The following is a 12,971-nucleotide window of genomic DNA, read 5'->3' on the forward strand; positions in this document are numbered from 1 at the left end:
ACCCACAGTCACTCACAGAAACCCACAGTCACCCACAGAGACCTATAGATACTCACAGTTACCCACAAAGACCCAAAGGCACCCACAGATACCCACAGATACCCACAGTCACCTACAGACACCTACAGTTACCCACAGACACCCACAGACACCCACAGGTACCCACAGAGACCCAAAGGCACCCACAGACACCCACAGAGACCCACAGTCACCCAGAGACCCACAGATACCCACAGACACCCACAGAGATCCAGATACCCACAGACACCCACAGGTACCCACAAACACCCACAGAGATGACACCCAGGGGAATCCCAGAGCACTACACAGAGACCCCAGAAAGCCCATGGACCCCCACTGAGCCTCTCCAGAGACACCACAGATTCTTTACAACCCGACAGACCCCACAAAGACCCCACAAAGATGCTGACAGATGATGCAGGGACTCACAGAGGCCCCAGGACCCCTCAGAGACCCGCAGACACTTGCAGGTACCCAACACAGGTCCTCCTGGCCTGAACCCAGTGGTCCCCTGGGGGCCTGGGGAAGATGGATGGGGGTGAAAAAGCCAGAAGCCAATTTCAGCCTAGGTGCCTGAAATTAAAAATTTAACAGCAATCACCAGATTTCTTCAGATCATGAACCCTCTTCTCTGACAAGCTCAAAGACACCCCCCTGAGATGTCCCTTGCGTGTTTCCAGGCAATCCAACTGCCTTGCCTGATGGTTGTAGGTTCTGGGAGGTGTGTTTAAGAAGCCAACGGGCGATGAGGTGAGCGCAGGCTTCCTTCCACCTCCTGCATCTGGACCAGTGGACTCAGCTCTGCCCCGTAAATGCCCACAGCAGGGCCCACAACTCGCGGCCAGGGGCGGAGCTGCTTTCCCATCCAGAGCTGCCTCCAGGACAACCGAGGGCTTCTGGGGATCCTCTCCAGCCCCTGCACGGACACAGTGATCCTGGTCTGAGCCAGGACTGTGGCCGCCTCCTGGTGGCACCGTGGAAGGCTGACACTGTGGCCTGAGGCTCTGGTGAGGGAGCAGGCCACCCCTCTCACACAGCCACCATTGGAGACACACTCAGTCCCAGCACTGCCGGCCCCAGGGTGACCTGGACCTGTCTGGGCAGTGCCATGAAAACAGCGTTAGGTCTTCAACATTCTTAGGTGGCCACTGAGAATGCCCATTTGAAGAAGACTGATTTGTCCAGGGGAAATTTAAAATTCCCAGGGCGTCCTCCACCAAGTTCTAACGTTCCCATGTCAAGAGCGGACAGGTTGGCTTCTCCAGGAGTTCGCTCCAGAAGCCCGGCTCTTCTTGGCACATGACCTCACACTCAAGCATCTTCCTGTCTGCATCAGCTATCAGGACGCTGGGCGGACAGCTGGGCTCACCCTGTGCCTCCAAGTGTTCACCGTGTCTCTGTTTAAAGCAGTCGCTGCCAAGCGATGCATGGACAGATTTTTTTAATAAACAGAATTCCTAAATTGTAAATGAAACAGTCATTCTATGGTAAAGTGAAAGACCCTAATATTGCAGCGCAGAAGTGACACATTGCTCCTGCGTCTGGCATCGTTACAGGTTGTGTTCCGCTCTGGAGGTGCCACTGTGCCTTACTGGTCAGGATGGAGGTGACAGTCACATGTTTATCCCTCGTTCCCACAGGATAATCAGATGACACCCATTTCTGGTTCAGAAAATGACCACTGGCAGCCACGAGTCACCAGGCTCTGCTGTCAGAAGTACCTCTTCCACATGTCGGGGAAGTCCTGCAGGTGATCTAACCTGAAGGGGCGCTTTCCAAGCACAGCCCAAGGAAGCAGGCCCTGCACCTGGCAGAGGTCTGTACGGAGTTTCGATGAGATCAGGTCAAGCTGGACACATGCGGGGATTCATGTGCAAGGGAGGAGTCAGCCAGCAGGTGGACTGGAGGGAAAGTGCCAGGTACAGCGGAGAGGAGGCCCGACTGACAGGGCCACAAGGAGACACGGGCACCTACCTGTCCCTCATCCTGCATATCTGGTCACCCGAGTGGTAAGTGATGCAAGCTCTTGAGCCACGGTGCCATCGTCACCTGGTCTGTTCCCGTGCCTGTACCCCTACCTGCAGGCTCATGTCCTAGCAGATGACCTGGCATGGCCAAGCCTGCTGCCTGGGGTCAGGCTCTGTGCCACCACAGCTCGCGTGACTTCCAGGCATGGCTGCCACACAAGGCTAGCCAAGGTGGCATCAGAGGACGATGAGTCCCTTCCTGAGCTGGGACCCAGGGCCCAGGCCCCATGCAGCATTACTGCATGTGGGCTCCACTGTGCCACCCCCAAGGTGTGTTAGTTTTTAAGCTGTTGAGATAGAACCCAGGGTCCCAGCCATGCTAGGCAAGTGCTCTACCACGGAGCTACCTCCGCTCCACTTAAAATGTTTCTCATCACTCACAGCACAGTGTCTTACTGCTTCTAATGGGACTGGCTGTAGCCCCTGGGCATATTCAGTACTTGCTCAGAAAGGAAGGCCCACCACACACACACACACACACACACACACACACACACACACACACATGCAGGCACGCATGCCACAGGAGGCTTTGGTTCTGGCCTGGGGCTCCATATGCTCTGCAGTTCTGCCAGTCCATGGCCTGGCTGTGGGGCCACCCAATGGGGTCACATGAAGGACCCTCTCCCCAGCCCCCAGCAGCCCTGGATGTACCTCCAGGACAGGCCCCTGTGCATGGTGACTCCTGCATGGTGACATGCCCTGGCCCATGCTCTCAGTGTCCCAGTCTTTCTGTCCTCCGTCACAGCTCAGATCATGTGTCAGCTCCGACCATGTGCCCAGCCCAGATGTCACCTCCACCCACACACATGTAGATGTCACTGCTGAGCCCCAGGATGCCTCAGCAACAGCTGGGCGATGCTTGTGTCTTATTGGTGTCTCCTGCATTTACCTGGGGAGACAGACTCAGAGCTCACCAGCTGCCCGGGGACCTGGCACCTGCACCCCAGCTGCTACCCACTTCCTTGGCATCCGTGTCTGGCCAACCCACCCTTATCACACAAAGGCAGGCCTGCGGCACACCTGTGTAGCTAGGGTCACACCTGCACAGCTAAAGTCACACCTGCATGGCTAAGGTCAAGCCTGCAAGGCAGGGTCATACTTGCCCGGCTATCCAGGCTTGTGGGGCCGCAGGTCCCCTACTTGCTGTGATAGTATGGTTCACACTCCCTCTATTCCCATCCCTGGTGGAGGACACAGGGCCTCAGGGACATCCTCCCAGGCACCCGCCCGCCCCAGCCCCTCTCCATCCCTGCTGGACATGGCCGCCCCCCAGCTGTCCTGCTTCTGTATGTACCTCCCAATGGCCCCCTTCCCATCTGCATTTTCAGGTCCATAAAAACAGCCTCACTGAGCCAGCATCCACTGCCCCACCAGCACCCAGCAGAGGTCTGGGTCACTGGCTCTCTATGTGTCCCACCCCTGCAGGCTTTCTGCTCACAGGGGTTGCTCTTTACAAGTGACCAGACCTCTGTCACCAGACCACATGCAGGACGCTGCCCGGCAGCATCGGAACGCCCGCCACCCTTCCCAGGATGCTTGCTGCCCTCAGCCCTGCGCCAGCCGGCAGCCTGGCTCTGCCAAGCTCGACCTGAGACCCCACACAGCTCAGACACTGTGACACCCACGGGTCTCCCTGACCCTGCCAGGTCCCCAGACTCCTCACACCCGGCAGAACTCACCTGTCCTCCAGGAACCCAAATCCTGGAGGGGCTCGGCTGGGCACAGGCCACCTCCCTGACTCCAGTGACTCCCTCCAAGGAAGGAACTGTACTGCCAGAGTCTGGGGAAGGCGGAGGGGGTGGAGCACCCAACAGACAGGTCCAAGAGCCGGGCCCCTGTGGACCATCAGCATTGACACAAGGCCTAGGACCTGAGCTCCGGCCACAGGGCTGTGCAGACAGATTGCAGCCCTCGCAGCCTGGACCCAAACCCCAGGTGCAGCGCACGCCCTGCAATGCCGGAGAAGCCCAGCCACAGCGAGACGCTGCAGACCAGATTCAGGGGCACGCCTCTGCACTGTGTTCTCCAGCACGAGGTCCTCTCGGACGTGCAGTCTCCAAGGACAGGGTGGGACACGAGTCCGGCTGCGGCTGAGGGATCTAGGGGATCGACTCAGAGCCGAGGCCATTCAGCACTTCTCCAGGTGCCGCTTCTGGCTACCACAGAGAGGGACAGCTCGAGGTGGCACCGCATGCCCAAGTTCACCGGGCCGCGCACGGCCAAGCAGGGAGCAGGCCCCGACTGCACGGCGGGGTGCTCTGGGGCCCCGCAGAGCCCCTCCTGCACCGGCATCAAAGAGGAGCGCCTGAGGTCTCAGCTCCCCTTGTGTGGGGCAACACGGGGGTTGTGGGGTGGCAGGGAGTGGCCAGCACCAGCTGCCCAGCGAGCAACCTTCTTGCCTCACAGGACAGGAAGAGGAAGAGAAAGGGCAGAAGGGGGTGACACTCTGCCAGCAGGGCCCCCCCTGGGCCTGCCAGGCACCCTGGTCAACGTGAGGGTCTAGGGGTCCCACCTGGCTGCTTTCTTCTGCTCCAAGATGCTAAGGGGCCCAATCTTCCCGCAAGGGGCAGGGTCTATGGGGCCTGACAGCGAGCGGGGAGAGAAGGGGGTGACTCTCAGACAGGCATGGGGCTGGCCCTCATTTCTAGGGCTGCGTGCTGCAAGCATTTGTGTACCCAGACACCCTGTAATGCCTGGGGTCAGAGGTCACCACTGCCCAAAGGTCCCCAGCCAAACCCAGAGTCCAGGTCCCTTGCAGGGGGGCACCAGGCACCGAGCTCCAGACAGGAGACAGAGAGCAGCCACAGCCCCTTCACCAACTCAGCCTGCTGAGCCCGTGCTCCTTTGGAAGCCCCTTTGCAAAGGGATAAGGGCTGTGAGAATTTCAACTGCAAATTCCACTGAGCACAGCAGAGGTCCCGAAGAGAAACCACGCAGGAGGGGCTGCAGGAAAGACAGCACTGGGACCCCAGGGATGACAGCACCCCCAGGGGCAGGCGGGCCGAGAGTCCCCTCCAGGGTGCACAGCAGCTCCTCACTGTGACCCTCACTCCAACAGGTCGGAAAGACGACAAATGCAGCCCAGAAGTGAGCCGGGTCACCTGGACCGGCCAGCCTCACCCAAGACCCCGACACCCGTCTCTGGTTTCAAGAACCCTAAAGGCTCACGGTTTCTCACCCGTGACAGAAACACCCCTCGGAGACACCACCCCAGGGACATGTGACTCTGTCCCTGAACCTCACCTGGTTTCAGGCGCCCTTGTGCTCCCCGGCGCCTCCGCAGCAGGGACCAGAACCGACGCACAGTCCCCCCAAATGCTCCTTTCTCAGCCATCGTGTCTGTCACAGGGTCGCTGCAAAGCACACGCGGCTCTGACTCTTCAGGACGGTTGCACACGGGGTGACCGAGCTCTTGGCCTCCACTGCAGTTGGGTGATGCAGGGCAGGCTCCAGTGACCTGCAGGAAGCACCGGGTGTGACGTCCCTGGTGACCTTGGACTTGGCAGAGGCAGCAGAAAGAAAGAGGGCCTGGAGTCTCCTGAACTGCGCCAGACCCAGACCTTAGGTCTCCGATGTCCTGCAACCCAGGTCGCATGCCACGGTGCCGAGGGCCTGGCAGTGTGGGGATGGCTGCACCCGCCCATCTGCTGGTGAGTCCTGCACGCTTCCTTCCTTATGGGGCGGTGTGAACACAGGGACAATGTCAGGGAGCCGCTCAGGCTGAAAACACCTTCCAGGCTCAGGAAGTCTCAAGTTCAAACAAACAACCACAAACTGGGAGGAAGGGAGGAACCGGCTGCCGGCGTTTTTGAAATAAACTGGGAAGTTCCGCTGTCTGTGGCTCTGTCCACTGTGGAGTGCCGGGAGGGAGGGAGGGAGGAGACGGCGAGGCAGCCTTACTTGGCAGGCGGCACTTCCCAGGGCCGATGCCCTGCCTGACCCTGGCTCCTGGCCTTGGGCCCCAGGCCCACAGATGCTTCCTAGAGCAAGGCAGGGCACAGCACTGCGATCCTAGTGATGCCTGAGGGGCCACCCGTGGCTGGAGCTGGTGCTGTGGCATGTGCCTGGAGCACCCCTGGCTTCACAGCCTCACACCTGATCCTGAGGGGTTCATTTCAGTGCCTTTTAAACCTCAACAGCATCAAGGCTCTGAGAGTTCGAGATGCTCCTGTTAGGACAGCTCCAGACTCAGAAGGAGCAGGGAACACAGCGCCCAGGCGCCTCCCTTGCACTGCGCTGTGGGTGTAATTTACTGCAGAACGACGCACACAGGGCCTCCTCCTACAGCCCACACAGCTGCCCTGTCCCCCTGCTGGGACCCTGTGAGTGGTGGCACTCAGGAGTCCACCAGCACACCTGTCAACACGCTGCTTCCTCCCAGAGCACCCCTTGGCTAGATTTTGCTGTTTTGAGCACAGCCAGCTCTGTGAGCAGAGGCTTTCACGTCCCGGTCACATCTGCTCTCCCCACGGCCATGCGATTATCCTGCAAGCTCACAGACTCTGGCCCACGGGAGTCTCACAAGACTGTTACAAGAACGTCCCACGTGCCTGCCCAGCACTTGAACGGCTCCTAATCCAGACTGTTGTGTGTGTGAGTGGCAAGTAGTTTGTAAGGAGTGAAAGACAGCACAAATGAGTCTCCTCCAGACCCAGAGTTATCAAATGAACGTGACCAGGCCCTGAGAACACGCGGCAGGACACGCCCGCTCTGAGGAGGGCCGGCGGAGTTAGGCAGGATGGCCATGGTGCGCAGATGCGGTGGACAGGTGGATGCACTTGCCTTGCACACCCCACGCACAAGGGCACAAAGACCCCAGTCTCTATCACCAGCTGCAGAAGACTGTTTCGTTGAATCGAGTTGGCAGACCGGAGGGGGCTAGAATCACTGTCCACTGCTGAGGACACTTCTCAGAGTCAGTACCACGTCAGGAGGACCCAACGCGGGAAACTGCACACTTCAATGCTGGTTCTTGTTACAACGAAGACAAGGACTAAATGTCTTTTTAGTTTTCCTCCCCTCTTCCTCCTCACCCCTTCCTCTTCCGTCTTCTTTTTGAACCGTAGGAGTGCTGAGATACATCCTTGTCCTTTTTTAAATTCTGTTTTGAGACAGGGTCTTGCACAGTTGCCCAAGCTGGTCTTGAACTTGCAATCCTCCTGCCTCTGCCTTCCCAGGAGCTGGAATTACAGGTGTGCACTACTGCAGCCAGCCTGGCCACGCTTCTTACAAATTCACTAGTGCCTAGAGGCCTGGCCAGGACTGAATTCTCCACTACGAGGCTGGTGTTGCTGGCCAGCACACAGGTTTTCTTTCTCCCAGGACAGTGGGAGAAGAACCACTCAGTGATGATGGACCTTGTGTCCCCAGGGCCGGCACCAGCCGTGCTGTGGCAGACCCTCACGCAGAGCAGCAGAGCCTGCGGCAGTCCATCTGTCAGACCTGTAGACTGCGTGGCCCTGGCAGACTGCACTGTGGGGTCCTGAGGAAGAGGTTCGCGGCCTCTCAGGGAGAAGGGATGGAGCCATGGTGCAATCAGCAAATGGTGCAGAGCAGCTTGTAAGGAAACCCTGAAAGCGGAGCCCCAGGGGAAGGGGAAGCAGGGCCAGGGTGTGGCTGGAGCGGCAGGGGCTGGCACAGAGGATCAAGACTTCAGCCCAGAGGCCAGGGGACGTTGGCCACAGTGTATGGTCCAGGGAGAGGCCCCGGGGGCCGCAGCACCCAGCATGGCCAACGTGAGGCTGCTGCGGCCAGACCAGCTTGGTGCTCAGCTGTTTCACTCAACAGAGGATGGTCAGCGAAGGGGGAGCCTGGGCACGCTGGCCCCCCAGATCCGGTCTCCTCGCCGAGGTCCTCAGCCTCTGCTCCACGGCTCAGGCAGGGTGCTCAGGGCTGACTAGCTCCAGATGCCCAGGCAGGCAGCAAAGCCCGGGACACCTGAGTCCTCGACAGGCAGCGGGCAGACTTTATACCACTGCTGCGCATCCTGCCGTGGGATGCGCTCGTGTCCAGACGACCTGCAGCGGGCGCCCACGCTGACATCGATCCATGCAGACAGCGTTACTCTGCTTGTCCTTTGCACAGTTATACTACATTGCAGGCGTGAGGACGAGAACGAGCCTGTGCGTCTTCAGTACAGGTGGAATTTTAGACACGTTTTCACCCTCGGCTTGGTTGGACCTCAGACGCACAGCCTGCGGGTACAGAGTCTGCAGGGTCTTCACATGTCCTCTTCATCTACCAGAAGCATTCGTTCTTAACGAGCTCACACTCATGTTTCACAGCCAAGCCCTCTGAGCATGGGGAACTGAGGAGCCACAGCACATTCTGTCCGGGGAGCAGGCCTGGAAGCCGCTGCCTCAGCGCCGCTGGGCCCACTCCCAGCTGGAGACTGCCGCTGCTGCGAAGCCCTGGGCTGGGACCTGTGCACAGCGCTCCTCTCAGGCTGCTTCTCACCTGCGGTGTCGGGACCAGGACGGCAGGGCCAGGACGGGCAGTCACGCCCACACCCCCAGCGGGCCTTGCTTTCCAGCACTAGCTGAAGAGAGCATTCACCCTGCATCTGTTTCAGAGCAAGAAGACAGCAGAGTCGTCCCCAGCATTGCTCTTCTCCCACCCGGTCCTGACTGTGTGCTAGTCAGAGGCTGTGCGGTGCAGACAAACTGTCACAGCACAGAGCACATGCCAGCACAACACGCTGCCTGGGAAACCAAGCCTGTAAGTTTGGTGCCATCTGTGGTTCCAGGCCTCCTGTGCGGTCTCCACACACATTCTCAGCCTTCATGGATAAGGGGGAAACTAGGTTTTATTAAGTGACTATTCAGTGTTTCCTTTCCATGTTCCCATTACAGAGGTTTCAGTCCCTTCCAGTTATTCCTCTACCCTAAAACGCTGCCCTGCTGGTCTTGGTCATTTCCTCAGACACAACAGTCACAGGAGGGTGCGAACACCTCTCCTCCTGTTCTCTGCACACTGCATGCTCCTCCCCCATGGCCACAGGAAGAGCAGTTGATTCAGAGCCATGCAGCCAGCATGACACACTGCTGGTCATCAGTCACGAGCAGATGCTTACTGCGCATGGAGGGACAGATGGACAGGCAGACAGACAGACCATACATGAAGCACCAACTCCTCAGGGAGGTGCAGGGCCTGGGCTGCCACCTGGTCAGCCAGCATCTAGCCCTCCACCTGCGTCCAGTGTATCAGTCCCTGGACTCTCAGAATTAGTTTCCAACTGTGATTCAGGAAAATCACAATGCCGCCAAGAAGAGACAGGGGTGAGGACATCCTTTTATACTTCCCGGGCCTGTGACAGTCACTCACTGACCAGGAATCGAAGAAGGCGGGCAGGTGTGGGATGTCCTCACTTTCCAGAGCGCTGCCCTCACCCACCATTACCGTGAGCTCACTGCTGGTGTGAGAGGAGGCACAGCGGCAGTCTGCACCTGGAAGCATGCTGGTGGCGTCAGCCCACAGGAGTGGGATGCTCAGTCTGCGTGCTACCCAGGCACAGCTGCTGCCAGGAATTCCCATCTGAGCAACACTTGAGTTTCCTCATAGTTTAGGTGTCTCTCATGCAACACATCCTGAACTTCGGGGATGTCCACATCCAGCGGCCTGGGCTCTGGTCTTGGCTTTTTCACTGACAAATTCATAGCCTTGGGCAGAAGCCAACTCGGCAGTCTCAGGATGCAGCGTTTCCCCCTCCAACTCCAGCACGGCCCAGGGTACCACACTTGCCTCCCAAGTGCTTATCTGCAAAGCCCAAAGTACCAATTCCCTCAGAGGCAAGACCGTTGCAGGGCAGTGATTTCCTCTCCACCTTGATGCCAGGCGCCATACATGATACCAGGGTCCTCTGGACAGACGGACGTGGCAAGGGTTCTGCCACATGGCTCTCACCAGCACGACAGACACAGAGTGAGTTCCCATGCAGCTGCCTTTTCCCCATCACAGTGCCCGGTCAGGGGTGTGGGGGCGGCACTCAACGGGGCACCAGGAAGGCGAGGTCTCTGCCTGAGCCTGGCAGAGATGGGTACAGCCCCACATGAAGTTGGGACCCAGAGCTGACAGGAATGACAGGCATCGCGGAGGTCTGCACCCGGGCCTCCTCAGGACTGTAGGACCCGAACAGGTCCACAGTGTGTGGGCATCAGACAGGGCCACGGAGAGCTGTGAGCCTCACTGCAGGGGATGCAAGAGGGCCACCAGGCCCCACCACAGGGACGGAGGGGCATCCCTGGCTCCCGCAGGCACTGAGGGAGCACTGTGCAAAGAAAGAAAACACGTTCCAGGTGAAAAGAGATGCTGCGTGAGCAGCACTGCCACAGACCAAAGTCCAGGAAGAGGGTGGCCCTGGTGGAGCTGGTCACATCCAGGGGCTGGAGCCTACCTGTCCTATGTGTGGGCTGGGGACAGAGAGGGAGGAGTGGGTGAAGGGGCTCCATCAGGACGGACCTTTGAGAGCTACAGGACTGAACTGTTTTCCCAGGAAAAGTAGGGACAGTGGAAATCCCACTGGAGACAGGTCACACTCTACATATGCAGACAGGAACACAGCACTCCCGCCCCTCGTACCCACCATTACCAGGCACTCTTACACTCCCCTCCCTTCTGTCCAACAACACCTGTCTTGGCTACGAAGAAACTGCGCAGATTAGGCCTGGCACAGAAGGAATGTCTGTTTGCCACTTCGGCCTTCTCCATAGGTTGGTGACAGAACTAGCCGGAAAGTCTCTGCTCCCCTTGTATTTATTATGGGGTCTGGACAGCCATGGACGTGGTGCTAAGAAGATGCTTGGGAGATGAAGATGAGCTACACAGACTCCACTACTCTGACAGCACCGGCTAAACCCCCCTGCCCCCAGTATCTGAGTTAGCAGCTGAACTTTAGTTCTCGGATTGTGCTGAGCTCGGTGCAGAAGACAGATGACGGGATGGGACAGCACAGGGAAGGAGATGTTCGGTCCACACAGAGTGTGCCAGGGCTGAGTGCCAACCGGTGGAATAGGTGGGCTCATCAACATCCTCCTTTATCCATCTTCTAAGGCAAACCAGTGATTTGTTTTTTCAGTGTGCAGACACCTAAAAGTTGCTAGCTCCCAGCATTAAATTTTGACCACTTTAAATATCATATAACTCCAGCCATCATACCTCAGTGAAAGGAGTCAGTGGTGAGGAGGTACTATGCTATTTTTGACAACCCTTAGGCTGTAACTACTTATTAGATCCTTCTTGCATATCTCTGTCTTCCTGAGAAACCACTTTGAAGATACCACCATGTATTACAACAGCCATTGATATTTTCCTACTAATCTATCCATAACTGTGTTAAGTTTGTAATGTTCCTATCCTATTTCATAATGTATGTTTATTATTATGTGTTTCCTACAACAACCATTGAGAATAGTTAACGATTTTTCAATAGGTCACTCATGTATAGCTCTATTTATTTTCTTTAGAAGCCTCTTTGAAGATACCAAAGTATAGCACAACAACTCTTGATAATCTCCTACCTCTTTTGTCTCTAACTCACTATTATTTGTCTATTTGTTTTCCTGAGAAACTATTTTGTAGATAATAATATGTAAAACGATAACCATTGATAATTTCCTACCATTTTGTCTGTAATTTGCTAAGTCCCCCCATTATTATGTTATCCTTCTTTTATTCTTTAAAATAAAAAAAGAAAAAATAAATAAATAAATATCATATAGCTTACATTTTTACTGCCTTGTATTCAAACTCTTCTATCTACCCATCCTAACATTCACCTATTCATCCACCCAACCGCACAGCTCTAGAAGTCTACTGACCACCCATCCATCCATCCATTCTTCTATCTATACTCACATTCATCTACCCATCCACCCAATCATACACCTCTAAAGTCTACCAACCACACATCCATCCACCCACCCATCCATCCGTCCATCCGTCCGTCCATCCATCCGTCCGTCCATCCATCCATCCATCCATCCATCCATCCATCCATCCATCCATCCAGCCTCCTATCTATTCATCCTCACATTCACCTACTCAACCACACAGCTCTACAAGTCTACTGACCACCCACTGTCTTGGTTACTTTTCTCTTGTTGCTGAGACAAAATACCCAGTGCCCAAAATTAAGGAAGGAAAGGTTTATTTAGCTTACAGTTTGTGGAGGTTTCAGTCCATACTTGGCTGGCTCCAAGGCAGAGTGCCACATGGCAGAGGACGAACATTTATGGTGGTGAAAGATAGCAAAGCAACAAGAGCAAAGCCAGGAGCAACAAGCCTCTTTTCCTGCTTTACGCTGTAAACAGGCTACCCCTACCTAAGGGGCATGTAGCTCTCACATAATCTCCATGCCCTCCTCTTCCACAGATTGCTCAGGATCAATACAAAGTAAGCGCCCTGGCTTCCTGCTGAGTCACTTAGCCAAACCTCTAGACTCCCCAAGTTGACACAATGTATCAACCATAACAATCCACACCTTGTCAACTTGGCAACCAGACACATTTCTTTAAACCAATTTCCAGGTACAAAGATATTATATTCCATTAGAACCATAACATTTCTCCCCCCAAAGACTCATGCACATCCCTTTATGCAAAAGCCATTTAGTCCATCTGCAAGACTTGCCAAAGTCCTGACAGTTTCAGCATTGCTGAAAAGTCCAAGTCTCTTGTCTCCTCCGAGATATAAGGCAAACTCTTAGTTGCAAGCCCCTGTATAAATGAAAAGTTAAACACTTCCAACATTTAATGGCACAAAATAAACATTTTCATTCCAAAAGTTACAAACAGGGGTATACAAAGCATTGGGACCAAAGCAAGTCCAACATTCAGGAGGGCTAACATTAAGTCCTGTGTTTCCGAATGGAACATTCGAAGCAATCTGTGGCACATTGTGAGCTCCAAAGGGCTTGCATGAGTC

At 55.9% G+C, this 12,971-nt stretch overlaps 1 protein-coding gene across 1 annotated transcript in view; it reads right to left on the reverse strand.

Annotated features, from left to right (window-relative positions):
• Nucleotides 1-12,971, reverse strand: part of Mcf2l (MCF.2 cell line derived transforming sequence-like) — a gene marked incomplete at its 5' end in the record, with an annotated part of 89,229 nt that overhangs the window by 64,586 nt on the left and 11,672 nt on the right. Inside the window, 1 exon segment of the mRNA XM_013515593.1 lies at nt 5,295-5,508. Within this exon segment, the coding sequence (XP_013371047.1) occupies nt 5,295-5,508 (214 nt within the window).

This window comes from Chinchilla lanigera, unplaced genomic scaffold (assembly GCF_000276665.1).
Source record: "Chinchilla lanigera isolate Chin_1 unplaced genomic scaffold, ChiLan1.0 scaffold00003, whole genome shotgun sequence".
NCBI lineage: Eukaryota > Metazoa > Chordata > Mammalia > Rodentia > Chinchillidae > Chinchilla > Chinchilla lanigera.